General features: G+C 37.6%; 1 protein-coding gene across 1 annotated transcript; it reads right to left on the bottom strand.

The window, feature by feature from the left end:
• Positions 1-7,814: 7,814 nt before the first annotated feature.
• LOC142345118 (uncharacterized) lies at positions 7,815-9,215 on the bottom strand. The gene has a single exon (XM_075397204.1). The coding sequence runs from the start codon at positions 9,213-9,215 to the stop codon at positions 7,815-7,817; it is 1,401 nt and encodes a 466-aa protein (XP_075253319.1).
• Positions 9,216-20,018: the final 10,803 nt, after the last annotated feature.

Here is a 20,018-nt window from a genome sequence, read left to right on the forward strand (position 1 = left end):
TATGATGTTTGATGATACAACCTTAAAATCAACAGTTTTACAACAGAAAAAAGTAACAGGCAGGAAAAAGCTACTGTTGCTAGTAGCTTTTTAATGCTAGTAATCAAAACGTACACCGTAGCTTTATTTCAAAATGAGATTCAAATAAAGTCAAATTGCTCAATTATTTCGCCAAAAATAGAGAACAAAATATTAGTTGGGAAGATTCCACGATTGGAATAGAAAATACACTCATAAAAAGCTTATGCACTGGAAGAACTAGTTTCAATAAAAAATTTTTTAGCGAAAGAAAAAAGTTTCTGTAACTTAAAACCTGAAACCTTATACATTTGGTTAAAAGCTGAAGATATTGCTGTGTCAGTCTTAACATTCTACTTCATTTTTGAGTTATGAACTTTTTTATAAATCGTTCGTCGCTCAAGTTAGTTAACTAAATAATTCTGGGTAAAAGATAGAAAAAAATGATGAGTTCGAGATTTTGAAAAAAATGAAAAAAAACGGGGGATTGTCTTGATTTCAAGACACAAAAAAAGACATAGACTCAATGCGAAGATAAAAAACGCTGAAAATGTAAAGACCCCAAAGAAATATATCAGTCTTGAGGTCAAGACTAATAAAATTGAGAATATTCAGAAAGAAGCAAAAAAATGTTTTGTTCAAAAAAGCAGAAAGTGATTCTCACAAATCGGTGAATATATAAAGTATAAACAGGAGTTGTGGATCGTTGATCCTAAGATTTCAGAACTGCACAACCATTGCGTGCCACGAGAGAAGTTCAGGATTACTAACAGTATACTTCAAAAAGGCATCGCAGAGCTTCGAAAAACTAGACAGCCGTTGTGATACGGCCAAAGAGCCAACAAAAGGGGCAATAGGAAAACTGAGCGCTAAGTATGAGGCGCTTAAACATAATCTAAAGGAAGTAGCTGCCGGAAATTCCTAACAGGTGAAAAAAAATCTCCTTTTTGAAAAAAGAGTTGTTCTATTTTAAGGTCAATCTTTCTAAAAAGAACAAAGAGAACCAGAAACTGCAGAACGAGAAATACCGGATTCGGTCAAAATTTCAGCAGCTAAAACAATACAATCAGCAACTGGCCAGCCATTGTCGGAAAAAAATTTGGTCATCGATAGACAGAAGAATTCAATGAAAAACGAAAAAGATAAAACATGCGCCACTGAAAAAAAGTCTTTTTGAGATTCGATAAAAAATATATAATGGATCAGACTGCTGACTGCTGCGCTTTATGAGATTTTGTTGTTAAAGATTTCTGCTTCTAAGGAACAAATAAGGAAACATTACCACAAAATGAGCATATTGACTCTCCCTGATAATGGTGGAGATGAATAATTCTTCAAAACATCAAACGGTCACACTAAATTCTGACCAATGATTCAGTGCAAGAAGTGTTTAGCATTTTGCAGTATGAAAAAGCAGAGAAATAAGAAGGTTGAAATATAATATTTGAACTGTTCATACATGCATATAACAAGAGTTCTCTATTCTTTTTAAGAGGGGGCTGTGTGAGTGTCTTATGAGTATTGAAAAGAGTACTAAACAACCAGGACCTAAAGGTAAAAAATTGAGTTTAAAACTTGACCTATTGTAAGTTTGTGAAGCTAGGAGATAATGTAAAGGCAGCGGTAACCTGAAGCGAAAATAGCAAGGAACTGGAGAAGAAGAATTACCAATTGTGTTCAGAATTTCGGCAGATAGAACATTACAATCAGTACCTGTTCCAAGAATGCCGAAAAAAAGATACGCTGATTGGTAGACACAACAGTTCAGTGAAAAATGATAAAAATAAAGCAAAAGCTATCGAGAAAAGTCTTTTGAGATTCAAAAGGAACTGTAACGATTTGTTTGCTGCGATCAATGTGGTCTCTTTTTTCATTATGAGTATGAAGTGTGAGTGTCACACGTATACAGAAAATTTTTAAAACATTGGGCTTCAAGGGCAAACATTTAGTCTAAAACTTTGTTTATTGCCTGATTTGTCGCTGACTCAAAGTTGATAGGTGTCGAAACAACAAAATACACATTTGATTAGACAGAATTCGGGCGCCGACCAATATCAATAAAAATGACATACCAATATCAATGAAAATTTACCTGGTTGATAGAACCGATATTTGTTTTTAAACAAAGTAAGACTTTTATTTAGTCATTGAACTTATATCCTTCATCCGAGCTAACCCCTCTATTGAATCTTAATTTAATTTAAGAATTTCATTTTCTGCATAACTTATTTTTTAATTCAACTTCTTCTTTGTACTTTCACAAAGTACTTCGCTCAATTATCTACAAATTGTATAGATTGCGCACGGGAGGCTGCTATACATGAGTTAAAATAGTTTTCTTAAATAAAATGTTAGAGCAGCCGATATGTCTTCTTTGATTGAAAAATTGGCCGAATGCACAAACGGGGAGTTCGAATTTTTGTGTACGTAAAACCGAACCGTTTCACTGGCAAATCAGTAACCAGTTTATATCTGTTTTCTTCTTATGCCATGCCGACAATGTGACATTTGTCTTCATGAAACGTGCGCAGAATATCCTTTTTGCAGGCCTTCATCGATCATTTTACTTTAAGCGTTGCGTCGCTCTCGCACAATCTTATCCCGTTTGCGTTGATTATTGTAAGAAGCTCATTCATTTCAAAGGGGCTCGACAGCAACGAGAGACAAAGCGTAGTATTCCGTTGGCACCTTGCTGTTGAGTCAACCCACCCAGGTTATCTTCATCCATATGTGTAATGTCACCAGAGCATTCTCTTTTGTTTCGCTTTGCGTCCTTTCGATGCATTTCATGACATTGGAATCATTGGCTCCTATATTGCAGAAAATTAGCGCAAGTAATGCAGAGATTCAAGGTAAACTTCTCGACATTTCTCCCTCACATTATAGCCCGCCTTATAATAAAATTACGTTGGAGGGAGGGCTATGCTTTATATGACCACTAAAATTGGGGACTATAATGGAAAGGAACAGCGTGCTCTTAAACAAAACTCTAGATTTTAACTGATAGAAACGCAAAAGAGACACTGACTTCCCAACCTTGTCAATTACTTAATGACAAATTGATAGTTTTTTGAACATTCATTCTAAAATTTAGCATTATTAATGAAGTTAAAATAAAGCAAATACTTTAAGTTTTTGACGACGACGATGAATAATCGACGACAGAGCAAAAAGCCAAAGTTTCCCATGTGCAATGGACTGTTCAAACTTTTTAAGGCTTGCAAAAAAAAAATACTTTTTCCAATTTGGTGTATCCATCAAAACTTTTGTTTTGAATAATGAATACTTCAGCTCCTCCGAATACCTAAAAGTCCTCAGCATCTACATTATGGGTCCAAAAATTTTTTCCAAATGATTACGCATCGTCATATCCACAAATTTTCGTTTCTTCCAACCTTTTGACTATAAAGTTCTACCACCAAAACATAGCCCTTCTCCTATTATCGAAGATCGATTATGAAAACACACCAACGCCAGTGTTATGGGAATTCTCGTAAAATAAATGGGCAATGATTTACAAAATCGAACTGACGAAAGTCAGAACGAAAAATTACGGCTGCGATTTTTGATTTAGAACAAGCAGAGTTGTGAATAATCTTCCATAATCCGTTCATTTTATTTTGCCAGCGTCTAGGACTCAGGAAATTAATAACAACTTTCTTCTGGCATTTTTTTCTAATCACAATAACAGCTCTAAATAAAAATACTGCAGGTGGCTGGTTGCCTGCAACTGCATGCAAACTCTTGGAGCCTATTGATTTAGGAGGAGATCTTTTCAGTTTGCTGAAAATCCAAAGCTACAACAACAGCAACGAAAATGATGGCATCTTCACCATTGGTTGCGGGAAATGCTTTGGTTGGCGTCAAGGTGTTTGCCTATATTTACCCCAGGCCGACGTTAAAAAGTGGATTGCTTCTGAAACTGTGAACTATGCCTAAAGAACAGCAGCTTGTTAAAATCCGAAGAGAAATTATTTTTGGTGGTTGTTAAATGGGAGTCCCCTAATTTTCAGAGGACTGTTACTATCATTCCAATTATTATTGAGCCAATTCAGAACAAGATTTCTGAGAATTTCAAAGCCAAGATTTTCAAAATGCGCAGAGATATAGATACACGACTGCTGCCAACTATAGCGTTGGCGGTGATACTGTTTCCCCTCGCTCGCATTTTAGACGACAAGTACTTCCAGTTCTTCAAAACTGAGTTCTTTGGAAATAAAAATTTTATTTAAATTCATAATTGTTTAACAGTCGTGTCCATGCGGATCTTTTTGAGGAGGAGAAAACTGCAGATCCATTGGGTCTGAAACCAGAAAAAAAAGATAAGCACTACCAGACGCCAATAAAATCAATTCCAAGGAGCGCCTTCACAACATGGTAAACATTTTAGAAATGATTTATCGAACGTTGAATTGCTTTTTTAAAAGAAATGGTAGTTTAGGAGACCATAAAGTTATATGGCATCAGCTGTCTTTTATTTTTGCATCAGTCAAAGATAACGTTGGTTAATCCCGCTCCACTTTTAACCAAGCATTTTGTAATCCGAGATCATCTTCATCATAGAATTTACTCACAAAAAGTTGCCGGCATGTTAGTAGTTATTTTACCAACCGTTCTATCAAATGAAACAACCAATTCCTTGATAATTGCTGTGCAGACGTTGTCAACGTCATCATGACAAATTCGTGTACTGTTCTCACACAATGTATGTCAATAAGAAAGAACTTTTTTCGCGGAAATAATATATTCACAGTAGAAATAATATTTCCACGTCTTGATCGCAGAATGAAGTAACTTGAAAATGAGCCAAGTAAGTCAATCGAGTTAGACAAAAACTTTTTATTGGATAATTTGCTAATAGGTAACACTGCCGTCGAATTTTGCAATTCTTTTAGGGCTCAAAATCACACCTAAAAATCACAAAAACTGGGTCTCTTAGCAGCAGACACTGATTTATTGAAAACCAAACTGGTCCAAGAGTTATTCGGAAGAGATAAACTTTGAACGTTGAAGAGCTTAGACGAATTGTTGGACGACTTTAGAGTTACAACGCCAAGATAGAAAAATTTTTGTTAATGAGCTGTACTGATAGCTATATGGGCATTCAGAACAATCTAATCTTTATCTTGAAACAAAATGCAAAATTTTGGTGCCAATTGTTCCCGATTTTTTCAAAAAACACACTAAATTAATTCGACTGCCCAAATTTGTTGAAGTTTTCTCTTGTTACACAGATTCACAAAAGCGGCTCGTCGTTGGATATCAAAATTTGGTGTCCAACTATTTTGTTGTCAAAATTATCTCTCTGTCCTGCCACACTAATGTTTCGTTATCCGAGGTAGAAAATTTTGAGGTTGAAAATTTCATGCGTTTTCATGGGACAAAAAGTACCCAATCCAACTGTTGAATTATTCAGGGAAAGTTTTTGAAGCTTATGATTACATCAAAGACTCCTTATCAGTTTATTTTGATGTCGAGAAGGCGTTTGATAATGCTCCGCCTTTATTGTACTCTCATATCAATAATCTGTTTGTTTGAGATATTGCTCCTGAGCAAATACAAATAAAAAAACCCCACAAAATACAAAGCTTCGGTTTGCACGGCTCTGAATCAAATGATTTGTTCATAAACGGCTCCCCTCAGATAAAACAACAAAAAATGCAATTTAGTTGGTTATTAAACAAATGAGTTCAAATATTTTGTGGGATTGCCATATCAGTAATGAACTAGCAAAATGGAAAGCATGGTTTCTTTTTTTTAAGTCAAATGTACCAATTAGCGTTTCCTTAAATCATAGGAAACTAGCTTTTGTCTCTATAGTATAACCAGTTTCCTCTAAGCATCTTCTTTATTGTGTCTCTCGATATCTGTCACGCTTCCATGTCAAAAACCCAACCATGAGTTGCTCGGTGGACTCTAAACAAATTGAGACCATCTTGTTTTGAGCCTTGGAACTTTTTGAGATTGTTGCCAATTTCGTACCAGAGATTACACTCACAACTTATTTCATGTTAAAATTTTTTTTTGTGGATGTGAGATTTGAGACAGGGTATGGCAATAGTTTAACCCAATTGTTATCAAAACATCTTAATTTGGGTGGGGGTTATCGTTCGAAAGTGCTATTAAAAAATGTTGTTTGTTATTTTGATTTAGATTAAATAAATTAGTTTCCTTTGATTGCGAGTGTTTTGCATGATTGTATTTTGTGTTTTTTTTGAGGCTCTTGTCGAAAGTCACTTCCGTTCGTTTTCGACAAAAAGAAGTCATGTCAGTGACATCCTCGGCCCCAACTGTAGGATCACGAACTGTTGCTGTACTGTATAATATCGGTGTAAAATCAGCAAGATAAGACAAGATAAGATAATCGATCGCAAATATAATAATTGGAAAAGGAAGTTTGGGAGGAACCAAAAGTTATGGGCGACTGAAAGGGGGACAAACTAAATTGAGCAAAAGAATATCCCGAAAAAGTTTGACACGCAAAAGGACTGCAAATATGGTAACAATGCTTGACTAATGATTGCAAAAATTAGACATTTGATGTGAAACTTTGCAATAATGTAACTTGTTGCATCATTTTTGGAGACGACTTGACTTACAATTCTATACCTTTTCCTGTTGAAAACTAAAGTATACATCTGCTCGTGAGAACGAGAACACAAAATAATTCATTTGTTTATTAAGACTTTGCTTAGCTTGATGACTGGTCTTACTTTCTCACCATGTGGAGTTCTCAGTTTCACGGAGCGTACTACACCATCTGAACCGGGGTAAATTTCTATAACTTTTGCAAGAGGCCAGAGACCTCGTGGCGTGAAGTCTTCAAGTAGCCAAACCAAATCATTTACCTTGAGGTTTTCAGAAGTTTTGTTCCACTTCGACCTTGTCTGTTGATTAGGGATGTATTCGCGAAGAAATCTATTCCAAAAGTGCGAGGCTAGTTCTTGAGCAGATTTCCATGACCTGGACACGGTGACTTTTTGCGATTCGAAGAGACCAGGAAGGTAGTTAAGTGACGCTCTTCCGAGTAAAAAGTGGTTAGGCGTGAGAGGCAGAGGATCGTTAATTTCACTCGGGACATTAGTTAGAGGTCTAGATTTCATATTGGATTCAATCTCACATACCAGTGTCCACAAAATATCATCTGAAAGGGTTCTTGACCCAATTACTTTGTACAGAGATAACTTGAATATCTGCACTAGGCGTTCCCAACTTCCACCGAAGTGTGGAGCCGCAGGAGGGTTAAACACCCACTCAATTTCGACCTGCATCAGATGCAAGTGACTTGCAAAGTCTTGGGAATTTCTAAGGCTTGCAATACTGGATTGCAAAGAGTTATTTGATCCAACAAAAGATTTTCCACAATCGGAAAAGAACTTTTTTGGTTTTCCTCTACGGCTTATAAAGCGACGGATGCAATTGATTGTTGAATCTGTTGTCAAGTCAACGGCAACTTCTAGATGGACAGCGCGTACTACTAAGCACGTGAAGAGGAGTATGTATCTAGTCCTGTTTCTTCCATGTTCCTTAACTGGAAAGGGTCCTACGAAGTCTAAGCCTGTGGTTTGGAAAACGTGATGATTTTCTCTTGGTAGTCTGAACTCTGGAAGGTCAGCCATTTGGGGGGCAGCTACTTCTTGGATCATACGTCTGCATGGAATACATTGTCTAACTGTTTGTGTGACTACCGCCCTGCACCTAAGAATCCAATAGAGTTCCATTAATAAACTTCTAGTTTGTTCTGTGCCACAATGCATGTTTGTTTGGTGAAAATGTTTTATCAGTAGTCTAACACTCTAATTATTTCCATCTAGGATCAACGGGAAGCGCGCAGTTTCTGGTCTCAATGCTTTAGACAATCGTCCTCGAGCACGCAAGTGCTGGTTATGATCGACGTATGGTGATAAAGAGACAATTCTACTGTTAGATGATACTGCAATACCTTTTCTTAAAATCGAAATTTCCACTTTAAAATCTTGATTTTGGGCACTTTTTATCAAGTAATTGTAAGCTTTTGTATAATGTGCTAGTAACAACTTGGATTCCTTTTTCCGGCATTTATCTGCAAACAAAAAGCAAAGCGCTGCAACTCTAAGTAAACGATTCCAGTTGCTGAAACGCGATATGTCAATTTGGCATTTCAGTTCTTTTCTTGGATCTGCCATTATAATTTTAACATGTTGAGCAGAGAGTAAATCTTGTTTCGGCCACGTGTTTTTATTTTGACACAAGAAGGATGGACCTAATAGCCAACGTGAGTTGACATTCATTTGGTGAACGTTGTAGCCTTGGGTACCATCGTCAGCGGGATTTCTGGTAGACGAAATGTAGAACCAATCTTGGGCGGAGGAAACGTCTAAAATTTTGGCTAGTCTGTTAGCAATGAAGATTCGATGGCGAATCTCAGGAGTCCGTAGCCAATACAAAACGGTCGTGCTATCAGACCAAAAAACTTGTTTATGGATTTCAATATCCATCTCATCTCTGACAAATTGCGCTAGTTGAGCACCATATACCGCAGCCTGTAGTTCCAAATTAGGAATCGTCATCCGTTTTATTGGCGCAACTCTTGCTTTACCGATCACAAATGCGACTGAGACGGATTCGTCAATGTGTTCAATTCGTAGATAACTGACTGCTGATAATGCTAACTCGGATGCATCTGTGAACGTGTGTAGTTCAATCGATGAAATCGGTATCTCGTTTAACAGTTTGCGAGGAAGATGTACATCCTTGAAAGACGAAAGTTCTTTTTTCAGATTCTCGAAATCAGAATTCTCATCAAGTTGTAATGGCTTGTCCCATTTTGGACCGTGGTTCCATGCTGCTTGGAGAACTTTGCGGAATCTTATTGTAAAGGGGGCAATAATTCCTAAGGGATCAAAGATGGAAGCAACAAAACGAAGTAGTTTACGCTGACTCGTTTTTTCATCAAGTTTGATCTTATGGAACAATTTTTGCTCTATAACAAATGTATCGGCTTCTGGAAACCAGGGCAAACCAATAACCTTTTGACTTTGTGGTGCGGATGTTTCTGGATTAAGTCGGATATCCGGATTCAGCAGGTCAAGAACTTGTTGACTATTTGAATTCCACTTTGTCAGATTGAAGCCACCAGTAGCAAGAACCTTTCGAGTCTCATGGACAATGTTTGAAGCTTCATTTGGACTCGATACGGCAACATACAAATCATCCATGTAAATGTTCCGCTCTATGACCTTTTGAACACTTGGATAAGTTTTGCATTGTCCTGAGCAGATCTTCTGAGCGAGTAGGACGCTATGCAGGGTGAATCTGTAGCACCAAATATATGACTGGTGTATTCATAGGTTTCTATGCGTCCATTTTTCTTCCAGAGGAAGCGTAAGTAGGGTCGGTCTTTAGGGTCAACTTTCACATGCATGAACATTTGTTCTATGTCTGCGCACAGCGCAATTCGATTCTCACGAAACCTCATAATGACACCAGTTAAATTGCCGAGCAAATCTGGCCCTTTCAGTAAATTAGAGTTGAGGGACTGACCCTGGAAAATGCTGGAGGCATTTGCAACTCTACGAACCTTACCAGGTTTATTTTCACTGGTCACTGGGTGATGAGGCAAAAAGGAGACATTATCTGTTAGAGATTCGGAATCATGAACTTTAACAACGTATCCTTTTTCCAAGTCTGCGTCCAGAGTAGCCTGGTACTTTTCCTTTAGTATCGGATTTTTTGAAAGCTTTTGATCTAATTGGTCAAGTTGTTTTAATGCTAACCATCTGTTGTTCGGAAGAAATGCACCTTGCTTCCAGAGGAGACCTATTTGATAATGACCTTCAACAATTTTGGTAGTGGACTCTAAAATTTCAATCGCTCTTTTATCGTTTTCCGACAAAGCTTTTCGGGGCAATGCAATGCCCAAATTTTCCACTTTCATCCAATCTTGGACTAATTTGAAAAGAGAGTCGTCCATATTAGGGCAGTTTTGCACCTGAGTATACTGTACTTGTGTAGACTCATTGAGAACTAAATTCGTTTTACCGGCGCACGTCCAGCCTAATGGAGTTTCAACTCCCCATGGGGCGTTTTTTGGACCTTTTATAATTTGTTTATAGTGAATCAAGTCTAAGTTGTCAATGCCTATGATAATTGAGACATTGTTCCGTTCAAGTTCAGGAAAATTTATATGACTGAGATGATCATAATTTTGGCACAAAGCATTTAGTTGAGCTACGTTCACTGCAGACATGTTCAAATCCGGTACTGCCATAACATCATTAAGCCTGACAGGCTCGATGGAGCTATCTATTGGCTTTATGTCAAAGCAAACTTTAGAGCAATCAATTTCCTTAGTCGTGTGATACCCACTTATAGGCATTTTACCTGTTTTTTCAAGGTTAAGACCAAGTTCTTTTGCTGTTGATTTCAGAAGTAGACTTTGACAGCTACCGTTGTCTAGGTATGCGTATGTTTTCACAGACTGATTTCCATTTATCAATTGAACTGCCACAAAAGCTACCTGGCCTGTGCCAACAAATTGCACTGGTTTAACGTTTGAGTTGCTTTTGTTCATAAAACTATCGTGCAGAAGTGTGTTATGTCTTCTGCCGCAGCCTTTTGAGCGGCAGACATTTTTTGAATTGCATTGATCTACATGATGATGTCCAAAACAATTGAAACAAAGCTTTTGTTTCATTACATGATCTTTCCGTTTCAGGGAACTCAGTGCTTGGAAATGTATGCATTTGTAGAGGTATCGGCAATTGTCATTGTTCGGACAACTAATGCTTTCTTTCGTCTTAGACTGAATTTGCCCTTGTTCCCTGTTACTCAGAAATTGATGCTTTGGGTTCGGATTTTCATTAATTCTAGTAGAGTGCGACGTTTTCCAAGCCATTTTATGAACACCAATGTTTTGAGAAGATGGGAAATTTGAGTTTGTCGGTAAATCTCGGCATGCTTTCGCATAGTTTAGGAGCCACTCAGCAAGCGCGTTTAAAGATGGCTGTGTCATGGTTTTTTCTTGGAGGTAACGGTTCCATTCGAGTCTGACTGGATTTGGTAATTTTGCTAATGCTATGTTCATGTTGATTGTAGAGTGAAGATCATGAATAAAACCGAGTTGTTGAAAGGTGTCGACGAGCGTTAGAAGAAATGAGGAGTACTGTGTATAACTTTCTGGATTTGATAAGTTTGGGTTTCTAAAGTTTGACAATTTGTCAAGAAAAGCATTGACAATCCTCTTTGAATTGCCAAAACGTTCTTGCAGTCTTGATAGAGCTGCTGCGTATAAATCACCGTTGCAACCGTAGCCATCAACTAAAGCTTTAGCTTCACCTGTGAGCAGTGATTGCAAATGGATCATTTTTTCAGCTGAAGACATGGGTGACTGGTCGATAGTTGCTTTGAAAATGCTATACCATTTTATCCACTTCATTGGATCGCCGTTGAACGTTTCTGCGTGCAGTTTCGGGACAGATTTTTGGAAGCACACTGACATTGAGCTGGTTGAACATTGGTTTGAACTTTCCGCGTTTAGAAGTCCTCGATGATCGAAGTTATTGCTTGATGCGTTACGATTTGTTTCAGGAAAAATACTCTGAGTGGGCCAATTCAAGGAATGTGCGTTAAGCATTGACGATGGAGCGGCGATAGCATCGAATAGTAAGCTGCTGGGTGCAGAAAAACTAACATTGTTGTTCACAGCGGGCGCTGATGAACTAACTGCATATTGCTCCTGATTGCTGATATCAAGACCAGGTTGAACTGGGTTAGAAAATTGGAAATTAGAGCTGTCCGGCGGACAATTCGGTCTTTTGATGGCACCAACACTGAGACTGAAGTCCTCTCCAGTATTTATCTGTGACTTCCCCTTGACGTATTTTTTGAAATTATCGATACACTTTTTAACTTCTATCTTAAGACGACTATGTTCGCTAGAACAATTGCTCTGTTCTGATGGATCAATCAGGATTATTAATTGAGACACTACGGTTTCAAGTTTTCGCTGCTTCTCTTTTATCTCTTCAACTGTTTCCTGTAGTATGTCAACATCTTCTGATTCATCAATCGAGGAGTTTAGGTAGTCAAGGTGATAATGTATATCATCCGTTATCATCATTTTGGAAGATTCGAGCATCTTCTGTTCTTGAAGTGTTTCTGGCTTTTCTTCAGAGAGGCTCTCTGTTGGAGCACTGGAACATTGGTGAAGATTTCCCAAGATAGTTGTTTCTCTCTGGTCGCTCTCGGAGTTAGCTGTTGACCGAGTGTCTACCAGGACTAAAACGTAGACTGTTTTCTTTACTTTGCTGGAGAAAAGTTTTTGGTTTTGGTTTATGCAACTCCCACCAGATAAGCAAAAACAATTTTAACTTCAAATTACTTACTGCTTGACAATTATCTTGTACAAATGTTTTCAAAGGGCTACTTACCAGCGCTATCTGGGTCTTTCTACATATATCAGTTAGCTACCTGTTAAATGCCTACCTGTTACCTGCTACCTAACTGCTGAAACTTATACAAATTAAGTCTAATTAAGGATTGTTGATAATCCAACTAACTAACACTTGCTACCTACCTGCAAACTTATACCAAACTTACCTACCTAGAAGCTCCCAAATTTTACCTACCTATTACCTGCTACCTACCTGCTGCAATTTTTACCTTCTTATACCTACCTGCAAACTTATACCAAACTTACCTACCTAGAAGCTCTCGAATTTTACCTACCTAATACCTGCTACCTAACTGCTGCAACTTGTACCTACTTATACCTAAGTTCTAATTACCGGTAACTCTGATGCTGGATACTTGCAATCTGCCTGTAAGAGCTTTTACCAATAGGTCCACACCTATAAGGGAAATGCAGAAAGGTTGAGATAGTAATCGAGCTGGGTAGTAGACGAAAAGCAAAGATAGCGTGAGTGGTATGGAAGAAAAGAGACCGGGGAGTTTGGGGCGGATAAAACCCCAAAACTGGAAAGCAAAGAAAGTGCGTGGGGTTGGGAAGGCAACCAACCTGTGGGGTTTGGGGTGGGTAAAAACCCAAAACCGAAAGCAAAGAAAGCGCGGGGGTTGGGGAGGCAACCAACCTGGGGGGATTTGGGGCGGGTAAAACCCCAAAAACCGAAAGCAAAGAAAGCGCGGGGGGTTGGGGAGGCAACCAACCTGGGGGGATTTGGGGCGGGTAAAACCCCAAAAACCGAAAGCAAAGAAAGCGCGGGGGGTTGGGAAGGCAACCAACCTAGGGGGATTTGGGGCGGGTAAAACCCCAAAAACCGAAAGCAAAGAAAGCGCGGGGGGTTGGGAAGGCAACCAACCTGGGGGGATTTGGGGCGGGTAAAACCCCAAAAACCGAAAGCAAAGAAAGCGCGGGGGGTTGGGAAGGCAACCAACCTGGGGGGATTTGGGGCGGGTAAAACCCCAAAAACCGAAAGCAAAGAAAGCGCGGGGGGTTGGGGAGGCAACCAACCTGGGGGGATTTGGGGCGGGTAAAACCCCAAAAACCGAAAGCAAAGAAAGCGCGGGGGGTTGGGAAGGCAACCAACCTGGGGGGATTTGGGGCGGGTAAAACCCCAAAACCGAAAGCAAAGAAAGCGCGGGGGGGTTGGGAAGGCAACCAACCTAGGGGGATTTGGGGCGGGTAAAACCCCAAAAACCGAAAACAAAGAAAGCGCGGGGGAGTTGGGAAGGCAACCAACCTGGGGGGATTTGGGGCGGGTAAAACCCCAAAAACCGAAAGCAAAGAAAGCGCGGGGGTTGGGGAGGCAACCAACCTGGGGGGATTTGGGGCGGGTAAAACCCCAAAAACCGAAAGCAAAGAAAGCGCGGGGGGGTTGGGGAGGCTACCAACCTGGGGGGATTTGGGGCGGGTAAAACCCCAAAAACCAAAAACAGAGCGCGCGGGTAAATAATAGGATAAATTTTTAAAGACTGTCTTTTGGTCTTTTGAATCTGCTTTCAGTCTGTTGTGATGTTTTGCGAACCCTCTTGCTGTTACATTTGGACTGTTTTTGTAAAATTTCTAGATCTTTGGATACTGAAACATCAAAAAAAAAACTCATGGTGCAGATCAATTGTTTCCCATTTCAATCAATTTTTTAGAGCAATACTTAGCTTTTTCAGGGGTTGAATTCGTTGCCTGATGTGGTTGGGCGTCAAAATATGTTATCAAAACATCTTAATTTGGGTGGGGGTTATCGTTCGAAAGTACTATTAAAAAATGTTGTTTGTTATTTTGATTTAGATTAAATAAATTAGTTTCCTTTGATTGCGAGTGTTTTGCATGATTGTATTTTGTGTTTTTTTTGAGGCTCTTGTCGAAAGTCACTTCCGTTCGTTTTCGACAAAAAGAAGTCATGTCAGTGACACCAATCAAAGGAGACCAGTTTATTTGTTATCAAAAGAAACAGGAAAATGAAATCTGATGATTTAGTTTCATCTAACAATGCAAATAACTGATTTTGAGTTCAAGTGTTTTTTAATTAAAAATTTTCCGTTTGTACACTACTTTGCCTGCCTTGCTAACTTCAACTGCACTTGCATTATTTTCAGTTTGGTTGTTCTCTCATTAGAGATTTGACGGTGCCCAGAGGCATATTAGGGTGCTCCATACCATGCAAACTTCGAGTCTTTTTCGTGGAGTTCTTTGAGTTGCTCTTTGAGATCTGTTTTCAAAAAATTCAGTGTCTGCCTGCGTAATATCTTTTATTCTAGTGCTTTCGTTAGAAGTATGGAGTCAATTTGTCTGAATTATAATCAGGACTTCAATACAATTTTTACCAAAACCAGTACATTTGGAGAGGCAAAACTTTTTTGACAAAGAACGAAGAAAATTAGTCTTGCTAATTTTGATTGCTCAACTTGCGCAGGAAGGTACGGTTTTTTGTTATGGTTTTAGTTTTTGTGGACTGGCATTCAGTAGGTAGGCGTTGTTATTAATGAAATGATGTGTATTTAAATAACACCTCGGATATCAATTTTTTGTCTCTGTATAACCTAAAAGCCACTGAGAGCAAATTCCAGAGTAGACAGAATTCAAGACAACTTTTACTATTTGCTGAAACTGTGTAATCTGAAGGCACTATTCTCTTAAACTGTGTAAACTGAAGGTCACTGTGAATGTTAAATTTTCCATCTTTGTCCTTATGAAACCTGAGGGTCACTGCGAGAAAAAGAAAAAATGGGAGTTTCTTGTTTTCAAAAAGTCCTTTTATCGACTGAAGGAAAATATTAATTGCAATTTCCTTTACCATGACACACAATTGTCCTTGTTTTTGTTTAAACTCTGATTTTTCCTTCTTGTAAAAGATGTTTTTTGTAGGTATCCATTGCAAACTGCTGATAGCGTTGTAGTAAAGATTTGGTTACGATATATTTTGTTGTATATTAGGATATATTTACTTTCAAGATGTTCGTTTGAGCTGTGAAAGTTCCAGCTGACATCAGTCTTTTCTTTATACAGATTGTTTGACGATTGAGCACTTGAAAAATTTTACATCGCGGGCTACACTTGAGATGAGCACGTTTTTAGTTACAGTTGTGTCTCTGTCAGCTAGTTTTTTCAGATCGTTTGAAATTTGAATTTGATCACCAGGAAAAAGGGATAATGAAATTTCCAAAATCTAAATCCTCGAGCATTTGAGTGGGCTTCCAGTAGATGGCTTGAGTGTGTTGTCCAGGTTTGAAGATATTGCTTCTCATATGTAATATACAAGGCTGCCTCTAATTTTTTCCCATTTAGAAGTCTCCGACACAAGCTCAATAAATTTTCAATAAAATTTCGTTAACACAACAAAGAGGAACCTTAATTATCCGATGACCATGAAGAATAATGAGACATAGTTATATCTCATGAAATTTGCCACCTAGTATACTAAAACATCAGATTAAGGATGTCTTGGATTAGTTTTATCCTGCAAAAACGGTTTACTTTTAGTTCCTCTTCACTTTGTTTTTTTTCTATGCATTTGACCTAAACATTAGCGATAAGCATACCTAATGATTTCTTTGCGTTGAGTGATCTTCAAATTTGTAACGTACCTGCTCTTAAGTTGGTTTCAAAATTTATTATCTGGCAGTAACGCGCAATTGTTTGTTAACGGCGGCACAGTTGTGATCTTCTTGTTTTTTGTTGAAGAATTCGAAACCTGATTGGCCTTTAGTGGGTTGTGTTGTTGGGTAAGTTCAATTTTGATCAACTATGGGATTCGACAATCATAAATCACAAAGTTAAGGCTATTTCTGCTATTAATTTCACTATGTCGTTGTCCACAGAAGCAAGACCAGCATAGGTTTTCTCTTCTTTCGAATGTTCTCTTTGTAGCTGTGCCAATTTTTTCTCTATGAAGTCGTTCATTTGCTTTTCCCCACTTTTCCATTTTTCTGCGACATCGATATTTTCTATTTTCTCCGCAACATTTGCCACCATTTGACATCGTAAAAAACTATTCTTTTCAGTTTTTTCTACACTATTATTGCACATAGCATAGCTTGGCATTAACAAATATTTCTTTGATGCTAATTACTGTAGCAGGTAATAATGCGGTACATTTCAAAGTTAGGTGCATATTACATTTACAAACCCAAATGTAAGTTTTTTCATTGTTGCTGATTTAATTTTACACGGTTTACAGGTTTTCACTATTATTTCCCTACTTTCCCAAATGAAGGAAGATAATATCTGAGGAGTTTTAAAATAAAAACGGGGGCTAAGAAATTATGAAAATTTTGATTTAAACCAAGGAAAGTAGTCAAGAACTTTTTTTCGACAAAATTTGATTGCTGACTCGCTCTCTTCTTCTGATCTTCTAACAATGCTTTCTTTCGCTGCTTTTGCTGCTTGTTTTGTCTCTTCTTTACAATTTCTTACAAGTTGCTACCGTTTTGTTGTAAAATAGTTAGAGTTTTGATTTCCAGATAATAATTCAGGTGAAGTTTGCTGTATCTCCGCACCAGATTCTTGTCTTTCTCTTTGCGCCTTGATAAAAGATCTTTAACGGTATGCAGCACCGATGTTCCAAGTTCCCTCTTACTAAACGTTTGGGGTGCCTTCTCTAACACACTAAATGATACCAACAAATCAATATAATACCATTATTTTGCTAACCAACTGATCGGGTAAAGTAGCTTCACGTTTGAATTGAAAAACCCTAAATTATGCCCTTCAGTCATCTGCTTCAAACGGAATTCCAAAATTTGTTTTTCAAAAAAAATTCACGAGATTTGAGATCTTAGTGTGAATCTCAGATCCCTTAATTTTTTAAAAAAAACACCCTTTCATATTTTTGGAAATTTTAATGTGGATGGCTATCTCTTCCCCCATAAATTGATCTCTGTTTTTCAAGATACGCACTTTCAGATTATACACTATGGTACCAAAAAACTACGTACAGCATGCTTCTCATTTCAAAGCATGATTCGTGCTTCATTAGCATGACTTGCGCTAAGGCGTGAAAAAAGGCGTGCAATTTAGAAGTTCTAAGAGAAATTTCATTCTCGTTTTCTCCGCGTAAACAGAAAAGATTTTTGAACCGCTTTGTTCTTTCACCGTTTGCCGAATTGTTACGCTACGAGATGCTGAATTTTCATGGTCTAATATACAAAAGCAACTCAAACTGATTTAAACATCCTGTGCACAGTATGCATACAAATGTTACTTGAAAAATAACAATTTAGAGGCCCAAAAAACGAGCAGAAGACCCCCAAAATTGTCAAAAAAAATCAGAAAAAGTTAGTTACTGATGTTTTGAAAGATCCGAAAAACTCACTGGAGCGAATTAGTGTGGCTCTTAACGCTTTCTCTTGCTACAACACAATTTCCTGTGGTGCAGTTAGGCGAATTCTCAAAAATATGGCATTTTTTCATAAATTGCTGCAAAAAGGTCAATTTGAAGAGGAAAAGCAGATGTTTTCGTTCAAAATGGTGTATCAATATGCTGAAGAAGCCGTTCTTTTTCTTGCAGAACATTGTTTTTACTGATGAAACAAGGGTGCGCATCTCCAGAGACGGAATTGTTAGAGTTTTTCGAAGAAATGGAACGAGATATCTTGAACAAAAATTGAGTTCGGGCAACGTTTGGGGTGCCTTCTCTAACACACCAAATGATACCAACAAATCAGTATAATATCATTTATTTGCTAACCAATTGATTGGGTAAAAACGCTTCACGTAGATAGCTTTGAATTGAAAAACCTTAAATTATGCCATTCAGTCATCTGCTTCAAACGGAATTCCAAAATTTGTTTTTCGAAAAAAATTCTCGAGATTTGAGATCTTAGTGTGAATCTCAGATCCCTTAATTTTTTTTTAAAAAAACACCCTTTCATATTTTTGGAAATTTTAATGTGGTTGGCTATCTCTTCCCCTATAAATTGATCTCCTTTTTTCAAAATACGCATTTTCAGATTATACACTATGGTACCAAAAAACTACGTACAGCATGATTTTCATTTCAAAGCATGATTCGTGCTTCATTAGCATGACTTGCGCTAAGGCGTGAAAAAAGGCGTGCAATTTAGAAGTTCTAAGAGAAATTTCATTCTCGTTTTCTCCGCGTAAACAGAAAAGATTTCTGAACCGCTTTGTTCTTTCACCGTTTGCCTAATTGTTACGCTATGAGATGTCGAATTCTCATGGTCTAATATACAAAAGCAACTCAAATTGATGTCAAAATCCAGTGCACAGTATGCATACAAACGTTACTTGAAAAATAACAGTTTCGAGGCCCAAAAAACGAGTAGAAGACCCCCAAAATTGTCAAAAAATCAGAAAAAGTTAGTTACTGATGTTTTGAAAGATCTGAAAAACTAACTGGAGCGAATTAGTGTGGCTCATAACGCTTTCTCTTGTTACAACACAATTTCCTGTGATGCAGTTAGGCGAATTCTCAAAAATATGGCATTTTTTCAAAAATTGCTGCAAAAAAGGTCAGTTTGAAGAGGAAAAGCAGATGTTTTCATTCAAAATGGTGTATCAATATGCTGAAGAAGCCGTTCTTTTTCTTGCAGAACGTTGTTTTTACTATTGAAACAAGGGTGCGCATCTCCAGCGACAGAATTGTTATAGTTTTTCGAAGAAATGGAACGAGATATCTTGAAAAAAGATTGAGTTCGGGCAAACGATCACTTATCGTCTAGGGTGCAATACAATCAGATGAACAGAAATTGCTCGTTGAGTGTCCAAGAAAGCTTAACGCTGTCAGTTTTTTCGAAATTTTGAAAAATTATGAACAAAAAATGCATTTCTTTGACATTATTTTTCAACATGATAATGCTCCTGTGCAGAAATCAAAGACTATTGGCAATTTTTTCCAAAAAAATAAGTGGAAGGTAAGGTACTGGAATGGCCAACATACAGTCCAGATCTGAATCCTATTGGACATTTATAGGCAATTGTGAAGCAAAGATTGTGAAGCATCAGACGGTTTTTGGAAAAATTCAGAAGAGAAAGTATATGAATTTGGAATGAAATTGACCCAGACGTCGTAAGAAACCTGTATAAAAACGAAACAAACCGTCTACTTGGCGTCAAAAAAGCTAATAATGTAATAACGCGTTATTAGAGAGCAGAATTTTGAACTGTAAATTTTATATTATTTGATGTTTATATTGCATTTTTAAAAGCTTTTTGTGTGCGTAGCTTTTTGGTACCATATTGTATAAGAAGCCTTTACCTTTAAAAGGATGTCGACTTGATGCCCCCTAATCAACCTTGTCATGTACAAATTGTACATAACAGTTTATGTGTAAAATGCATGTCTTGCAAAAAGAAGAAAATGTTTTTAATTCTCTAAAAAACACATAAAAATTCTAATTGGCATCTAAAAGTACTTCAAATACTACAGACTTCACCAATGTAAAATGAAACATTTGTTGAATATTAATAGATTGAGAGCAGTATAATAAGAAAAAAATGCAGAATTGTTTTGAAAGAGAAAAGGTTAGTTCACACAAACAACTACAAGCATTCGAAGAGTTGAAAGAAATAGAGAGGATAACACTGAGATAACAATTTTGCTTTC

The sequence above is a fragment of the Convolutriloba macropyga genome, chromosome 8, assembly GCF_964194025.1.
Source record: "Convolutriloba macropyga chromosome 8, txConMacr16.3, whole genome shotgun sequence".
Classification (NCBI taxonomy): Eukaryota; Metazoa; Xenacoelomorpha; order Acoela; family Convolutidae; genus Convolutriloba; species Convolutriloba macropyga.

Excerpts from the sequence above, each read along its gene's own strand:
- LOC142345118 (XM_075397204.1), bottom strand. The coding sequence starts at position 9,215 with ATGGATGATTTGTATGTTGCCGTATCGAGTCCAAATGAAGCTTCAAAC.